This window comes from Kogia breviceps, chromosome 1, assembly GCF_026419965.1.
Source record: "Kogia breviceps isolate mKogBre1 chromosome 1, mKogBre1 haplotype 1, whole genome shotgun sequence".
Lineage (NCBI taxonomy): Eukaryota > Metazoa > Chordata > Mammalia > Artiodactyla > Physeteridae > Kogia > Kogia breviceps.
In genome coordinates, this window is record NC_081310.1 from 180269601 (window position 1) to 180287975 (window position 18375).

Sequence of the window (18375 nt, forward strand, 5' to 3'; positions counted from 1 at the left end):
CAGCTAAAAATAAATTAAAAAAAAAAAAAGAATTATTTCCTACATAAAAATCATAGTCTGAAGTATTAAGCAAATTAAACTATTCAAGGACATTTTCTTGGAGCAGTGACACATGTTAAAGTAAGTAGATTTGGATCACCCAAACAACAGTTTCTAGTCCTACATTCTTTTAAGAATACCACCCATGTTCACCATGAGTACAATCTTGTGATAAAGGAGCTAGAGACCAAATTTAACGGTAATCTAAATTCACCAGGTGTAAACTTTTCAGCTGTGGAATAAAGGGTTTTAAAGTATGCATAAATTCTTGATAGCAGTGGCTGATTAGATCTAATTGAAGCTACTAATCTCCGTAGCATTCTTGGATCCACTGAAACTATTCAGGCTTCTTACTGTGAATTTTTGTCTGACTTCAAGAAAATTCAATTGCATCATTTAGAAAACTGCAATAGAAAGAAAGAGAAACTGATGGATGAATAAATTACACAAGAAAAAGTATACTCAGGTATTGAGAAACCATCTTTCTTATTTTTAATGATACAATTACACCTCAAATATTGTTTCCGTACTCATAAATAAAGGGCTTAGGGAGGTGAATTTGAAACTGTTCATAAGCAAATCTGCACATCAACCAAAGATCTGTTCTCAACAATTCTGATTTTATGACCATCTCCCTCCCATTTCCAATTTTTAAAAATTTATTTATTTATTTATTTTTGGCGGCACTGGGTCTTTGTTGCTGTGCGCGGGCTTTCTCTAGTTGTGGTGATTGCGGGCTACTCTTCGTTGCAGTGCGCGGGCTTCTCCTTGTGGTGGCTTCTCTTGTTGCAGAGTACAGTCTCTAGGCACGTGGCTTCAGTAGTTGTGGCATGCAGGCTCAGTAGTTGTGGCTTGCAGGCTCTAGAGCGCAGGCTCAGTAGTTCTGGCTCACGGGCTTAGTTGCTCTGCAGCATGTGGGATCTTCCCGGACCAGGGCTCAAACCCGTGTCCCCTGCACTGGCAGGCTGATTCTTAACCACTGCGCCACCAGGGAAGCCCCCATTTCCAATTTGACAGAAGAAATACAGGCTTGGAGTCACATTTGGATACCCCATTGTTTCTATTTAAATTCAGTATGGAATTTAAAATGTCCTCATGGTCCCATTCTGTTTTCCATGAGAACCAAAACAAGGTGGCTTTTCCCTCGTTTCCCTTTGTTTGCCAGAAAACAGGGTGTAGAATGCTGGCTAGTTTTAGGATTGTGTGTTCCAAAGAAGTCATGCAGCCGCAGGCCACTAGGAAAGCAAGTCACAGAGTTGGAGGTCTTGGTGTCTTTTGGAGGGGGTGGAGGTTAGGAGAGGAAGATAACTAATTACAGTTTGGAGTTTCCAGTTTGAGAAGTACCCTGAAACTATGCCCCGGTGTTTAAACTACTTACTCCCTCCTCCAAGTTGTAGCACCTCACATTTCAGAGGCTTGTTTCTTATATCACATGTTATGCAGAGTTCTAGCAGTTTATTTCTTCAACCTTCAGTTTTTTCCTGGTCAACATTTAATTCAATGTTTTTTAGTTCAAGTTTAGTTGTTCCAGATGAATTTTTGAGGTGATTTTAAACTAAATGTATAGTATTATTAAAAAATTACTTAGCACTTTTCACCTTCAGATAAACTATTTGCTACAGATACGTTATACCTACATTACTTGCTAGAGATAAGGGATAAAACAGGGTTAAACGGTAAACCTAGTTCATTTGAGAATCTGATTTACAACCAATTAGTCATTCACGTTGGAAGGCAAGGTAAGGCACAAGCAATTGTGGTTGACAGATAACTTAGTTTTCAAGATAGCCTTCACTACCCACTCCCCTTCACTAGCCTTAGTAATAAGCAACAAAATTACTGGGACTGTCTTAGTTCCACACCTATTTCTTATACCTTGTTGGGTCTTAAAAAATGTGTAGATTTAAAGTGTATAAATTTCTCTCATTTTACCCCCAAAACTTTTAATAATCAGTTATTGTCCGAAACTTAAAAATACATAGCTTTGTGCAACGAGATACATACTCCATTATCAAGAGGTACCAATTATCTTTTTTTTTTTTAAGTTTAAGGTATACAGCATAATGGTTTGACTTAAATATATTGTGGCCAATTACTTTTATAATCTAATGGTTCTGTTTAATTATCTTTTATGCCCATCTAGCTTGAAACAGATCTTGCTTTTACACAATCATTTTAACGGCATTAGAACTCTGTAAATGGAGAACACTAATTTATGGTACTTATACTATTGCACTTATACTCATTTTTGCCTTCTGAAAGAGGATTATTATTGAATTTAAAAAACTGTTTTAGAAAACTGCAACAAAATTACAGAAAGCAAAACCTGCCACTAATGAACAAAGCAGGCTTTGTCTAGAGCAGGCCCATAACTTCCCTTGGAAATACTGCATAGTTCTGACCTTTGGGAAATAGAACTGGGCAAAGCACTCAAGAAGATAGCCAGGGAGAAGGTCTCTCTCTGTACCTGCAGGTACAATTAGGTCTGAGGTTCCAACTCTGGGAAAATAGATCTTTGACCGTAACTGCTTCAAGAAGTGATGCTGCTTTACTCTGGCAATTTGATATGTATACTTTTTTGATAAAAGTTCTAAAGAGAGAAAGGTTTTAAGGTGAGGTGCCAGAAAATATATTCTCTCATGGAAAAAAACTTTAAACCTATCAAAATTAATCTGCAAGTAGAAAGAGGGAATACACTGTTGTGACAATAGGCCATTCAGAAAATCTACTGAAGCAGAAAGAGGGAATAATAATTTTTGATTGGTACTCAACAGAAAATCCTTTAAGGAGTTCATGACAGACCCCTAACACTTTCTCTTGATTCCTGGATTACATGAAGTGTACCTGTTCCTTCTTTCTCAGAAGCATTTATTTTTAGATCTAGATAGGTATGAGAAATGTCTCTGATAATTCTGGTGACCAAATAATGCCAAGTGTTCTTCTTTCAAGTCTCATGAAGAAGTTTATTTTTAATTAATCCATCTATTATTTATTTCTATGTTAATATTGTTCTATAGCTATATTAAAATTTATTCATCCAGCAATCTCCTTACTAACTTTGTCTCCAAATAACAAAATTATTTCTAAAGCACCTTTCCCAAAACCACTCCTATTCTCATGTGGGAGAACACATAACAACAAATTTCAGAGTAAAATGAATCGAATACTGATGGAAAAGGAATGAAGGAAATAGGAAATATTACAAAAGTGGTCCCCAACCTTTTTGTCACCAGGGACCAGTTTCGTGGAAAACAATTTTTCCATGGATGGGGGGGTGCGTGGGGGATGGTTCAGGCAGTAATATGAGTGATGGGGATACTGGTATGCGGCCTGGGGGTTGGAAGCTCCTGTAGTACAATATGACATCTTTTAAAGCAATATATTCTTCTTTTTTTTTTTTTTTTTTTTTTTTGTCGTTGCAACACGCAAGAGGTTTATTAGGAGCCGGTGCACCGGGGTTCCTTGGTCCTCACGCAGGAGGCCGAAGAGGAACCCCCTAAAGCAATATATTCTTATACAAAGGAAAAGTGGGGAAAAAAGAGGCTAATTACTGAGTGAAAGGTATATGATGGGGGAAAAAAAAAAGAGCTAGAGAGGGGGAATGGAAAGGTAGAGAGAGAAGGAAAGTTCCAGCCTAAATGGTTGGGTAGAGTTCACTAAAATTCTTGGTACTTCCCTGGTGGTCCAGTGGCTAAGACTCCATGCTCCCAATGCAGGGGGCTGGGTTCGATCCCTGGTCAGGGAACTAGATCCCACATGCATGCCGCAACTAAGGTTCGCATGCTGCAACTAAAGATCCCATGTGCTGCAACTAAGACCCAGCTCAGCTAAATAAATAAATATCTTTGGTCTTGTGCCTAATTTAAGGACATGTGCTAAATCAGCTGTTCTTTTTTTTTTAGCTGTTCATTTTAATATGATACATAGTAAAGGATTCTAGTGAACACAGAAATAGCTTTTTATGTCGATTGAGAACTACAACGTATTATTTGAAAGTTTTATCTCAGTAAATCTTTTTTTCTTGGCCGCGCTGCACGGCTTGCAGGATCTCAGTTCCCAACCAGGGATAGAACCTGCATTGTGGCAGTGGAAGCCCAGAATCCTAACCACTAGGCCACCAGGGAACTCCCCACTTCATAGGACTTTTATTAGGGTTATTGGTAGAAGGAAAAATTGATGAATGATGAGCCCTACTTTTTTTTAATAGGCAGAAAAAATTTGAAACTTTATCTGTTGAGATGAAATTTTTTGTCTAGTATATAGAGGTTAAATGGGCATTCTTCATAAATATCACCACTCATTAGTACGTTGTACCTGCTTACCCATTTCTTGCTTTTCAAAGACCTTTCATTTCCATCTCATAGATAAATGCCTAGCATGATTTACATCCTGACTTGTTAACAGAGAACCACCTTTGTAGTAGAAACCACAGGAGAATTTAATGGCCCCAAAGGGAATTTACCAAATTCAAGAGAGTGGTTACCTCTGGGAGTAAACAAGCAAAATGCCATCATAAGGGAATGTAGGCATGGAGAGAGAGGTGGGGTGGGATATAACTCTGGTTTTTGTGTGTGTGTGTGCGGTACGTGGGCCTCTCACTGTTGTGTCCTCTCCCACTGCGGAGCACAGGCTCCGGATGCACAGGCTCAGCGGCCATGGCTCACGGGCCTAGCCGCTTCGCGGCATGTGGGATCTTCCCGGACTGGGGCACGAACCCATATCCCCTTCATCGGCAGGCGGACTCTCAACCACGTGCCACCAGGGAAGCCCTATAACTCTGTTTTTAATTTCATCTCTTAAGCTGAGTAGAGGCCCCAGAGGGTCCTTTATATTTTCCTCTATACCCTTTTCTAGTCATTGGGTTGGCCAAAAAGTTCATTCGGGTTTTTCCGTTAACATCATACGAATTTTTTGGCCAACCCAATGTGAATGATTTCATTAAGGAAATAAAAACAAAACAAAACAAGTGAGCTACTGAATTGATATGGACCCAGCCCTGGTGATCAAAGTAAAGTAAGTCAAGTTCTGATTTCAGTCCTAAAAATCTGTGGCTGAATGACTCACTTTGCGATCCATGTGCCTCAGTTTCAATAAAACATGAAAAGTACTTTGTAGGAATTTCATCTGGCAAGTTCTCAGGGGAAAACATACCTTTAGAAATGAAATTACATTACATCATGAAACACATTTGGGCGTGTTACCTGTGTTCCCACACTTTATGGTTTTCTTTAAAGTCACTAATATTTTTCATTTCTGGGGGGGAAAAAAAAAGCACCCTGAGACTGAATATGTTTTCTGCTGCTTCATAAATCAAAGAGAAGGTATAAAAAGGTATAAATCTTAAAAAAAAAAGTATAATGTCAAGAAATGATTCACAGGCTTTCCCCCACTTTGTTTATATTTAGGAAGCCTTTAATGAATATCCACTTAAATCTATCTTTCCCACCTTTCCACCTTCATTTTATACAAAACCCCACAAGGTTGGGGTTTTGTATAAGACAGTCCACTGTGTTTTAGTGACAGTGGACTTCCATTTCACTTATATGCTTTGAAACTCTGGCTACACTTATCAGCCTGGTCTCCAGCTATCTCTGAGACAATAACACTTCAGATGCAAAGCACTGCCTTCAGAAATATTTATACCAAGTATTGCCTTATGAGAAACGGAAACACCAGCACAATGGAAAAAGCCTGAGACTTATTTGGAAAATGTATAATTGAGTCTAAAAAATTAAGTCAAATCTCAAAAATGGTCCTGTTGGGAATTCCCTGGTGGTCCAGTGGTTAGGACTCTGTGCTTCACTTCAGGGGGCCTGGTGGAACTGGTCGGGGAACTAAGATCCCGCACACTGCAGCCAACAAAACAAAACAAAACAAAACAGGTCCTGTTTATAGAAGTCAACAATTCTAATTCTATACCACATGTATACATCAGCTGCCCAAGTCCTGCAAAGAGCAGTAAAACACCATTGATTTCTAAACATGAGTTCCTGTAGCACTTATGTTCTGCCAGGGCAAGAAATTAACAAATGGTTTACTAGCAATATTATCTTTAAAAAGTCCAAAAGGATCCAGTAAAACGCAACTATGAGTGGTAAATTAATATAACTGAATGAAAAATTAACTTATTTTTTCATTTATTCTTCAAAAAGTGATAAACATCCCAAAGTTTAAAACATCAAAATCCTCCCATTCAAATTCCTATAAAATAAGTCAACTTCACCTACAGATCTGCCTTGCCTCTGTCAAGATTTTGTTTCTTTGCCTTCTATTACTCACCAACTCCATCTGGATTTACCGGTCTGGAGATGTCAGCTTGCCCCATGATTACGCTGTCTGATGTGTCTCACAACAACAAATTGTCCCCGACCAAAGTGAACTTTTCTTAAACGATAAATCCACATAAGGAGGGGACATGCACTCCTCTCTCAGTGTCACCGCCAGACATCAGGAAATGGCAGGAAGTCAGTTAATCTGCAGGAGTTTCTGTTTCCCTGTATCCTGGACAAGGCACTGGTGTTTCTCACAAATATGTCTTCACGCTGGCTCTCTTCACATAGGAATGCCTGTCATTCCAGAGTGCACACTGTGAAGAGCTCAAGTGCAGGAAGGGGAGGAGACTGCCAACCACATTCTAGCTGCTGAGCGGCACAGCCCTAAAAGTCCACACCTACTTTTTCTGACGCTGAGCTGGGTTACAACTTTCCAGACTCATAGCCACGAAGAAAGGGAGGCTGCTCAAGAGTCTACCAAAGAATTTGTAAATTTAATCACACAAAAAACATCAGGGTTATGTGTAAGCAGGCCGATGGGAGCAGAAGTCCATTCAAAGGTACATTTTAGATACAGGCTTACCTCAAAATCAGACCATTCTGACATTTCACTGTTTGCTCTAAAACTGTATTTTGTGCCTGTGAATGGCATACTCAGAGCAGAATAAGATCTGTGTATTGGGAGTTAATAACATTAGGAACAATATTGTAAAATTAAATATACCTTTCTAAAAATAAAAAGAAATATTTCTGAAAATTTTGCTTACGAAAATAGTAAACTTGAAATAAATATTTTTAAGGTATTATGCAATATTTCTCTTTCTGCTAAAGTTCAATAATGATCTTGAGGAATACAAAACTATAGGGAGTAGCCCTATGTGCTGCATATAATACATAGGCAGCATCAGCTAACCACATGCAGCAATGGAAGGGCCAGCCTGCATGCTGGTTTTTCTTTTTTATTCAGATATAAGTAATTTATACACAGCCATATATATAAATATTAAGGATATAGCTTGATGAATTTAACATCTGAAGGTAAAGGGGGAACTAACAATTTTGAGCACTATATTAAGGAGTTTTATACTGTCTATGTCCTTTAATTATCACCACAAATAAACAGGCATTGTGAAGAATATATTATTTACCCTATTATCAGATGAGAATAAGGCTACTGAGGTCAAATCCTGTGTTTGTCAAAGCCCTAATATTCCATTAACAAATGACAGCTACCCCTAAAACTGAGCTTTTAGTTTAAAACTCTGTTCTCCGGGGCTTCCCTGGTGGCGCGGTGGTTGGGAGTCCGCCTGCCGATGCAGGGGACGTGGGTTCGTGCCCCAGTCCAGGGGGATCCCACATGCCGCGGAGCGGCTGGGCCCGTGAGCCATGGCCGCTGAGCCTGCGCGTCCGGAGCCTGTGCTCCGCAATGGGAGAGGCCACAACAGTGAGAGGCCCGCGTACCGCAAAAAACAAAAAAAACCCAAAAAAAACCTCTGTTCTCCAAACTGAGATTTCAGAAAGATTTCTGGTATCTGGATTTTTCCTTTGCCTTTCCTTAGCACCTGCTCCTCTTTCCCCATTATCTTATCTCTGTTATCTGCTTTTGAGTAAAAAAGTAGCAAAGGTAAGGAATAAGAAAACAACAATGTTAAGGCATCAGTAAGAAAAAAAAAAGTGTACACTTGGGCAAAACTCAGTTGTTAGTACTGGTAGTGGTAAAAAAAATTATGACATTGACCATTAAAATAGGAAAGAATAAAAGAAAAAAACAGCGAAATTTTACATTAAAAGACTGCGCCAATCTAAGAATGTGAAATTCCTTCTAAGCTGGCCCTTACATTTATTAGCGTAAAAGCAGATCATGTGCAATAGCACCACCCACTACTGTAAAATGGGGAAGCAAAAGGTGGGAAATGCATTGCCCAGCACCTAGTAGGTGCTCAGCATATTGTAGTTATCATCATCATGCAGACAATACGGCATATTGTTTAAGAAGATGAGCTTTGGAGACAGACTAAAATTTTAATTCCAGATCTATCACTAGGTGTTAACACTAGGCAAGTTATTTCACCTCCCTGAGCCTCAGTTTCCTCATTCGTGAAGTGGGCATAACCTTACCAGTACAAGGCATTAAATGACATGAACAGAAATAAAGCACTTTGTAATGTGCCTGGCACATGGAAAGCTCTCAATAAATGCAAGCAATACCTATCACAGCTGTTATAGTTAAAAAAAAAAAAAAAAAAAAAAAACAAGTCAAAAAAGGAGAGGGCAGGTCAGGGGCAGCCAGACAATGGTACGTGGCAGAAAACCCAGTCATTACAAGGAGGTTAGTCAGAAACGGAAGAGGATGACATTTCTGTACCATGAATCCAGAGAGCAAACTGGAAGAAGCAGGCCAAGGAGGAAGTCTGAACACAATCAGGTTGGTGCACAGAAACATTAAGCAGATGGAACAGCCCAGATGTGTGTATTATCATGAATTAGTTCAAAGCAGGCACATTAAACACACATACACATACATACACAGAGCCCAGAAAAAGTATTATAGAATCTAGTTCATGTTGACAGAATTATGCAAGAGTAGAACAGATAGATTTAAGGATCCTCATATGGCTGCTGTTTACCACCTGCCAAATTTAAATGTCCAACCTGACTTGGCTCACTGCTGATCTTGGGTATTTGAAAGCAGCAATAAACTCAAAGATTAGAAAAAGGATTCTTAGTGATCATTTGGCTCAATCTCCTATTCTTTACAGAAGAAGGAAATTGAGGGTTCAAGAGGTTAAATGCTTTGCTCAGAGACAGGACTAAAACCCAAGATTCCTGATTCTAACTCCAGGACTCACTTTGGCTCTTGTATAAACGGCCAAGGAAGTATTTATTTCCTAAAGATATATTCATTTCCCAGGGAAGTCCACACTCTACAACAATGACAAATCTCTCAGAGATTCTAATTCTGTCACTTATGGACCAAACCAACACATGTTCCCTAACCAGCATGTTTCAGTTTCATTTTAACAATCAATATTTACTTTGTGCCGACAAAAGCAGACAAGCAGGGAGAGGGGAAAGTATTGGCCCACTGATGGCTTTAAAATTTAACAATAAGGCCTTGTGTTCATTCTAGTTTTCCATGTATTACATTTTAGAAATGCAAAGGTAACTCTCACTTCAACTTTATAAGAAATAGACAACTCTCTCTTAAGTGTCACCTAATAAGATACTCTCTTCTTAGAGTACTTTTCTTCCATAGCTCATTGCCTCAAGGAATGGGGCAAGTAACAGATTAAAATTTGTGAATCTCTTCCTATTTTATTTAGGGAAAGAGCAAAAAAGGCCTTATAAAGTTTAATATGCAAAGGAATCTAAGGTACAGCTTAGATTTAGATAGCAATTGAAGCCCCCAAGCAGTCTCATTTTATCGAAGAACTGTTTCTAAACAAACACTGCTGAACATTCCAAGCCTTTAGTGACACAATTCAAAAACTTTTTGTTGGCCAGCACATCAGACACTAACGTGAGAACATGCTTTATATTGTCAATAAACAGTCTGCAAGATCAATCACAAAAGTATAATGCTTCCATTTAAATGTACTTTTATGCTGAGGTACCAATATAAATTGGCTTACCTAGGAGAGTAAGCTCTTCGCTATTTCAATTACATCTCCCTCAGCTTAATTCAGCATACCACTTTAAGTATGAGATGTCTCAAGGAAGTGAGCTCTAGTGAGAGGTTGGGAAGAAAGTCACTTTCCTCTTGGAAAGGCTGACCAACAGAAATTATTAACAGGTGACACAGATACATTCAAGTAAAAGACTAATTTTCAACTTCTTTATATATAATTGCGGGTGGGAGCAGCTTTCTATTCTTTATTCCACCATCTAACTCTAATCTAGTCTGGCTGGCTCTGAATAGGAGATAACATCCTACAATTAATAACCTATGTCTCATATTCTATGTGGAAATTAGAAAGCCTTGCTAGTCACTTGTAAACTCTTCATTGTCTCATCTATTTGTACAAACCACTCCTTTGGCCTGGAATTTCTTACCCAGATCCATCTAGGGAACTCCTACCCATCCTTTAAGAATTGGCTCAAATGTTGCTTCCACTATTAACAGCCTTTTCTTAGTCACTCAAGCAGAATTCAGACAGAGATTTCCTGATCAATGATTATGTGCCCAGCAATGCGCTGGAACTAAAAAGAATAGTTTTTGTCCTTAAGGTGATTACAGTTGAAATAAGTAGGATCAACAATAGAGCATGATAAGTACCTAGGTGCTACGCAAACACATATTGATGGGGCTGGGGGCATCTAGTTTTCTCCTGAGAGATGAGAGAAAATATCTTGAATTAAGTGACTTCTAAAATCTGAGAGAGTCAGTCATAGAAGGAATAACAGAGGTGAGAAAAAGGTAAGGGCAGCAAGAGATAAGACTGGAGAGGTAAAGAGCTGCTCATGACTGATAGTGCCGGATGTATCACCCTAAACTGCAATGATCTTCCGACTTCTCTGCTGGGCAGGAACCGTGATGTGTTTACACTTAAGCCCTCAGTGCCTGGCACGACTCAGTGCACGGCGGACATGCAAAAAGTATTTATTAACCTTGAGGACAAGGGAAGAAACCGCATTCCTCAACTTTAAGCTTTGCTCACAGAATCTGGTAGCAAAAGACAGTTATGGCGGACTTCCCTGGTGGCGCAGTGGTTGAGAGTCCGCTTGGCGATGCAGGGGACGCGGTTTTGTGCCCCAGTCCGGGAAGATCCCACATGCCGCGGAGCAGCTGGGCCCGTGAGCCATGGCCGCTGAGCCTGCACGTCCGGAGCCTATGCTCCGCAACGGGAGAGGCCACAACAGTGAGAGGTCCGTGTACCACCAAAAAAAAAAAAAAAGACAGTTAAGGCGAAAAGTGCCACAGGCGAAGGCTGGAAGAAATGTCAAGACCATAGACTAGTTTATCATTCCAAACAATCTTGAGAACTACTGTGAAACTCTCAATTCTTTGTGAAAAAATGGCATGCTTATGACGGTTTTTGAGAATTTACTGCTTTGCAAGTCGTAATAACTTTCAAAGAAGACAAATGTGTCAGGTGAATGTTTACATAAACCCTCATATAATCACTACTGCTAGGCTCAAGATCCTCAGCAGAAAGCACTTCTACTCCACGTGAACTAGCCAGAAGAACAGGCTGAAAAGACAGAGATTAAAGTTAAGGGGGAGCCACTGGTACCACCAGATACTCATCCCTCTTACTCCCAATGACACTGGTTTCTTTCTGTGGCTGGCTCACTGGAGGCAAAAAGGAACACACGTGCTGCCTATCCTACATCAAATACTGTAACTCTTGGCCCCTGCCTACCCCCACTTCCAGAAGGAAGCATGGCTTACCAACGGAGGAAAGCTTTCGAGGCTTTGGAGTTACATATACATAACTATGTAAAATTTCAGCTTTTCCATTTGCTGATTAGGTAACTCTGAACAATTACTTAACTTATATGAGATAGAGATAATTACTCAGAGTTTTTGTGAGGATCAAATAAGAGAAATCTCTAAATTACAGTATGATGACTGAAAGTGCTTAATATATTTGGATCCTTCTCACCTCAGATTCTTCATATAAATAACTTCCCCCCAATACTTACATTTAAGTACCACCGTTCCTTAGGAAAAAATGGGGAGGTTCTGCTACGCCTTTAACATCACAGTGGCTATACATATGGCAGGCATGAAGTAATGTATATGTTTACAAACCTACAGTATGTTGGACTTTGTTTATGGGAGAAACAAACTGAAATTATGCCAGCAGGACTGCTTTCAGATCCATGGAATAAGAGACCTCAGGCTAGGAAACTGGAGCTACAGAAATTCTTTTTGCTTTCTCTTAAAGTTTCTGTTTCGAAGACAATAAATACTTAAGGATGCCCTAGTGGTCAGGAGATGTTTCTAGAACTGAGGAGTTAGTTATAAAAATTATAGTAAACAGGAAAGTTTCAGTTAAGAAAGATGAAACATTTCTCTCTGGTTGGGTTAAGGGATTAGGTAGTTCCTCAGAGTACACAGAGTCAGTGGAAAAGGCAGGCCTAGATGAAAATGAGAATTACCTGAATGGGGACTTCCCTGGTGGCTCAGTGGTTAAGAATCCGCCTGCCAACGCAGGGGACACGGGTTCGATCCCTGGTCCAGGAATATCCCACATGCCGCGGAGCAACTAAGCCCGTGCACCACAACTACTGAGCCTGTGCTCTAGAGCCTGCGAGCAACAACTACTGAGCCTGCACACCACAACTACTGAAGCCTGCACACCTAAAGCCCGTGCTCGGCAACAGGAGAAGCCATGGCAATAAGAAGCCCATGCACCGCAACGAAGACCCACGCAGCCAAAAATAAACAAATTAATTAATTTTTAAAAATCCTAATTAAGAAAAAAGAATTAGCTGAATGGAGATGAGAAGTGGGAAAAAAATTGAGCAAGAAGATTCACAGGTTATGTGGATGAGGGAAAAAGGGAAATGAGAAGAGGATACAAATGACATTTATCAAACTTTAATCCACTGTGTGACATCAGGCACCTGAATCAAATTATTGCCAAGCTCCCTTCAGGTTCTGAAATTCTACAGCAGAGTCAAACTAACGACAACCAATTCAGTGTTCTGTTTCAAATAATGGTTCCAAGAAATGTTTTATTACGGAAGAGAACAGTGGCCATGGTGCACTTTATATAGCTAATCCAATTCAATGCTTGCCATAGAATGCAAAATAAGTGCTTAATGAATTGGGGTATTATTATTGGGAAACCACAATGCTCATTTATTCATTCCACAAAAATGTCCTGAGCACCTCTAAAATATCAGTTATTGTTCTAGGTGTTGGAAACACTGACTGGATACAGAGAGGGGAAAAAAGTCTATGCCTTCTTTCTAGTATGTTAGATGGTGATAAGTGCTATAGAAAAAAAATTATTCAGGGAAAGGAAATACGATGGGCTGAGAAAGAGGGCGCTAAATTATAAACTGTGCAAGCAGAAGGGCCTCATTGGGAAGATGACATATAAACAAAGACCTGAAATAAACAACACATTCCTCAATTAACATACTAAAAGTAAATATTAATTACAACTACAGTATATTTTAATGACTGGTCAGTGAAGTAAAGGTTATCAAATGGGCTGCTCAGTTCTCAAATATTTAAAGATGTGCTGTCTAATACTGTGGTCACTAGTTACGTATGATTATTTATATCTATATTAATATTTAATACATTTATATTAAACAATTTGCAATTCAGTTTCTCAGTTGTACTAGCCACATTTCACACATACCACCACACTGCATGGTGCATGCAGATCTAGAACATTTCCATCACTGCACAAAGTTCTATCAGACGGGCCAAACCCAAAGTTTTTTTTTTTTTTTTTTTTTTTTTTTTTTTTTTTTTTTGTGGTACGCGGGCCTCTCACTGCTGTGGCCTCTCCCGTTGCGGAGCACAGGCTCCGGACGCGCAGGCTCAGCGGCCATGGCTCACGGGCCCAGCCGCTCCGCGGCATGTGGGATCTTCCCGGACCGGGGCACGAACCCGTATCCCCTGCATCGGCAGGTGGATTCTCAACCACTGCGCCACCAGGGAAGCCCCCAAAGTATTTTTAAAGTACACTTACAGTCTTCCAGTAACACAAGTCTTCCAGTAATACTGCAAAACAGTATTTCATCAGCATGTGGTATCTATTTTCCATGGCACCAATGACTAAACACCAACTACTAGAGGCAGTATATTCGTAAGGAACATTGACAGTTAAAAAAGAAAGTTTCCTTTTATTCAGTCACAAACTATTGAGCTATTTATACTCACAATCTTTTTTTTTTTTTTTAGGTACGCGGGCCTCTCACTGTTGTGGCCCCTCCCTCCGCGGAGCACAGGCTCCGGACATGCAGGCTCAGCGGCCATGGCTCACAGGCTCAGCCGCTCTGTAGCACGTGGGATCCTCCCGGACCGGGGCACGAAACCGCATCCCCTGCATTGGCAGGCGGACTCTCAACCACTGCACCACCAGAGAAGCCCTATACTCACAATCTTTGATACCCTTACTTTAACAGTTGAATTACTGTTTCTTTTCCTAGTAACACTTAAGTAAAGTCTTTGACTCTTAATAACAACTCAAAGCTCAAGGAAGGATGGTTTTATTTCAATTTAATGATCTACTGAGAATGATATCCATTTGTTACCAATTGAAAATTAACAACCTCCATCTTACTGGCCGTGCATTTAATATTCTATCTACCCCCAATAGTATTTTTTCATGTAGTTACAATGAAAGTGATTGAGAAATCTTAATCTTAAAGGAAAAAATATTTAATAAAACCACACTATATTCATAAAAACTAAGTCCCAAGTGGCCTCTGTCTACTAAGGAACCTGGAGGTATCAATGATGTGTAGAAACTAACCAGTCAGAAATCAAGGAGCTGCCCGTCACAGGGTTTTGAAACACTGAATGTTCTCCAGTAAAGTGGCATTCATTGCTGATGACTCAGATGACTACTAGTCACTGCCACGTCTCTCCTTCTTTCTCTTTTTCATAACTCTTTCTAACTCATTTGGTACTCAGTTTTACTTTCAGACAGTGAGAAAGAAATCCAAATATTACCAACACTCAGCCACATATCCAGTGGAAATACAATAAGTCTGATGATAGCTATAACATTTGTAAAAGTTATTCAGAAATTTCTGACAAGAACTCTCCTTAAACATTCTTTTCTGGTACACGTGCAGAACACAGACTTCATCTACTAAATAAAAGTTCTGAGTAATGAACACCTGGTTACACTATGAGACAACAGTAATTCCACAAAAGAACCAAGGATGACCATATAAATGGTGTTTCTGTCAAACTTGCTTCAGCCAGTAATTCAAATGTACTTAATTCTTCATTTTCCATGTAAGATATATCCATCTCTTTTATACCATTCTCTTCCCTCAAAACTCTCAAACTTTCACAACCACAGAACCTAGGAGGTGAGGTACAAGAGAAAAAAAAGGTTATGTATATAATTTCTAAATTCAAAGAGAAACAGTGTTTTGGATTATTCATACCTTTGCTTCTAAATCTCATAAAAAAAAAAAGAAAAGTAACAGTGAAACACCTTAACTTAGGAAAACAATGTATGAGATCAGAGAAAATATGAACAACCTGTCCCTTTGCTCATCTGTCTACGTTAAAGCAATGAGCCCAATCCTAGTTTAACCTTTCTGAAAAGCTAATCTTTATTAGTGCTACCAGGTCTATAAAAATGTAGTCACCAAATAAAACCATCCAAGATGCAAATCTGATTACTGTTTTTTCAGCCTAAAAATAAGTTCCTTTGTTGAAAAAGCCCCAAATCAAACAGGATCCAATTAGCTATTAAACACTTTACCCATTCTCATCTTGTTCCCAGGCCTAGGCACCAAGAGCCTTCAGAATACCACCTATCCTAAAATCCAAATTGCTGACAACCAAGTTTGTTGTGAATGAAAAGAAAAAAAGATAAAGGGCTAAAATGATTCTTCTGGGATTTATTAACTTGGGACAAAAAGGCTTCTATATCTTTTTTTTTTTTTTTTTTTTTTTTTTTTTTTTGCGGTATGCGGGCCTCTCACTGCTGTGGCCTCTCCCGTTGCGGAGCACAGGCTCTGGACATGCAGGCCTAGCGGCCATGGCTCACGGGCTTAGTTGCTCCGCGGCATGTGGGATCTTCCCGGACCAGGGCACGAACCCGTGTCTCCTGCATCGGCAGGCGGATTCTCAACCACTGCGCCACCAGGGAAGCCCAGGCTTCTATATCTTTAAACAATTTTATAAATCCCAGTCTGACAGAATTTATTTGTGGATCACAGCTTTCAAATGTGACATCCTTTCATGTGTGTTTGGGACAGTAATAATTTCCTTCTTACCTGACTCCAGTTTTGTCCCTTTCTGATCTATTCTCAACAGTGGTACCACCATGCTCTACAAAAACACAAATCTGACAGGGCTCTTCACAGCTTATTAAAAATCCTTCAAGACCTGGCCCAATGTCTATCTTTCTTTCCCTTTTTTTTTTGTTTAATTTTTACTGGAGTATAGTTGATTTACAATGTTGCATTAGTTTCAGGTATACAGCAAAGTGAATCAGTTATACATATACATATATCCACTCTTTTTTAGATTCTTTTCCCATACAGGCCATTATAGAGTATTGACTAGAGTTCCCAGTGTTATACAGTAGGTTCTTATTAGTTATTTTATATACAGCAGTGTGTATATGTCAATCAATCTCCCAATTTATCCCTCCCCCCCTTCCCTCTTGGTAACCATAAGTTTGTTTTCTACATCTGTGACTCTATTTCTCTTTTGTAAATAAGTTCATTTGTACCATTTTTTTAGAGTCCACATATAAGTGATATCAAATATTTGTCTTTCTCTGTGTGTCTTACTTCACTCAGTATGACAATCTCTAGGTCCATCCATGTTGCTGCACTAATGCTTATCTTTCTAACCTTTTCTCTCACCACTCTCCCATGCCTGCTGTCTTAGTCCTACTCCAAACCACTTGGAATTCTTAAACGATGATATATTTGCCCAGGTCTATCTATCTATGCATCTGCTCTTCTAGCTGCCTAAAATGTCCTCTCCCTCCATTCCTTAATCTGGCTAACTCCCACTCCTTCAAAATTCAGTTTATGTTTCACTTCCTCTAGGAATCCCTCCTTGAACATCTACCTTTCTATATTTAAGACTGAATTATGCACCCCTTCAGTACTCCGAAGTCACCCTGTATATACCTCTACATATAGGGGTATAAATCACTTTTGTTAAAATTATCTACTTACTTGTCTCTCCTGCATTCTTTGAACAGAAATTGTCTTTATATCCTCAGCTAGTAACATACTTCTCAGCACATAGAAGGCATTCAATAAATATTTTTTTAAATGGAGGGAGGCAGGGGCTTCCCTGGTGGCACAGTGGTTGAGAGTCCGCCTGCCTGATGCAGGGGACACGGGTTCGTGCCCCGGTCCGGGAAGATCCCACATGCCGCGGAGCGGCTGGATCCGTGAGCCATGGCTGCTGAGCCTGCGCATCCGGAGCCTGTGCTCTGCAACAGGAGAGGCCACAACAGTGAGAGGCCCATGTACTGCAAAAAAAAAAAAAAAAAAAAAAAAAAAAAAAAAAAAAAAATAGCTCCACTTTTCTTCTAGTTCCTAAGATAAACAAAAGGACTAAAGTAGCACCACCAGTTTTTAATCACTCAAAGCTGATTTCTGGTCTCTGCTTCTTCTTTCCTTCATTCTTGTTTTCTGGTTTCTGATCATTTCATTAAATGGTAAAAGTTTCCATCAAAAAAATCAAAACATAAAGAAAATAATACTAAACTCAAAATGACTTACTGTTACATATGAACATCTCTAACAAAAGATCTGATGAAAAAGAAAGCTAAAGCTTAGAAAAGGTAAATTAAGTTTAACTTCCTATGCATTCCTTCTCCCCATTCTCTATGGACAATAATAGCTAACATTAATTGACCATGTATTATAATGCCAGGGACTATTCTAAGTGTTTTGTTTTGTCTAATTCTTACATCAAGGCTATAAGAAGGATACCATTTATTATCACCATTTAGTAGTTGAGGAAACTAAGTCACCCAGGGGTAAACCTGTCCAAGGAGTTCATAGCTAATAAACGGCAAAGCTAAGGTTCATATCTAAGTAATCTGGATGTGAATCTCCACTCCCAACTACTATAAGATAGTTTGTACTACGAAATGGACTTTGAATTCACACAATACCTCCTAGGTGTTTAGATAAGAACATTTATTTTTAACCTTATAAAAACTTTAGAAGGTAGTACTTTAACAAAAGTAAAATTCAGGTACAGAACAGTTATGTGAATTGCCCAAAATGACAATGTTAAAATTAAAAACATCAACAATTTGTTTTCTTAGCTTACCCTGGATATTTCCAGTATGACTACCAAAAAGAATGATGTTTCTTATCTCAAAATCAATTTTTAAAGGAATTACTTAGAAAATAAGTGAAAGGTCTAGAATCA

General features: G+C 39.2%; 1 protein-coding gene across 14 annotated transcripts in view; it reads right to left on the reverse strand.

Annotated features, from left to right (window-relative positions):
• The window catches only part of PHACTR4 (phosphatase and actin regulator 4), a 120826-nt gene that overhangs the window by 39829 nt on the left and 62622 nt on the right, over positions 1-18375 (reverse strand). The window contains exon 1 of one of the 14 annotated variants that reach the window (XM_059036074.2): positions 6319-6605. The exons of the other annotated variants lie outside the window; for them this stretch is intronic. Within the exon in view, the coding sequence (XP_058892057.1) occupies positions 6319-6364 (46 nt within the window). The 5' untranslated portion in view covers positions 6365-6605. Of the gene's footprint in view, positions 1-6318; positions 6606-18375 lie in introns of those variants that run through there. 14 annotated transcript variants of the gene reach the window in all.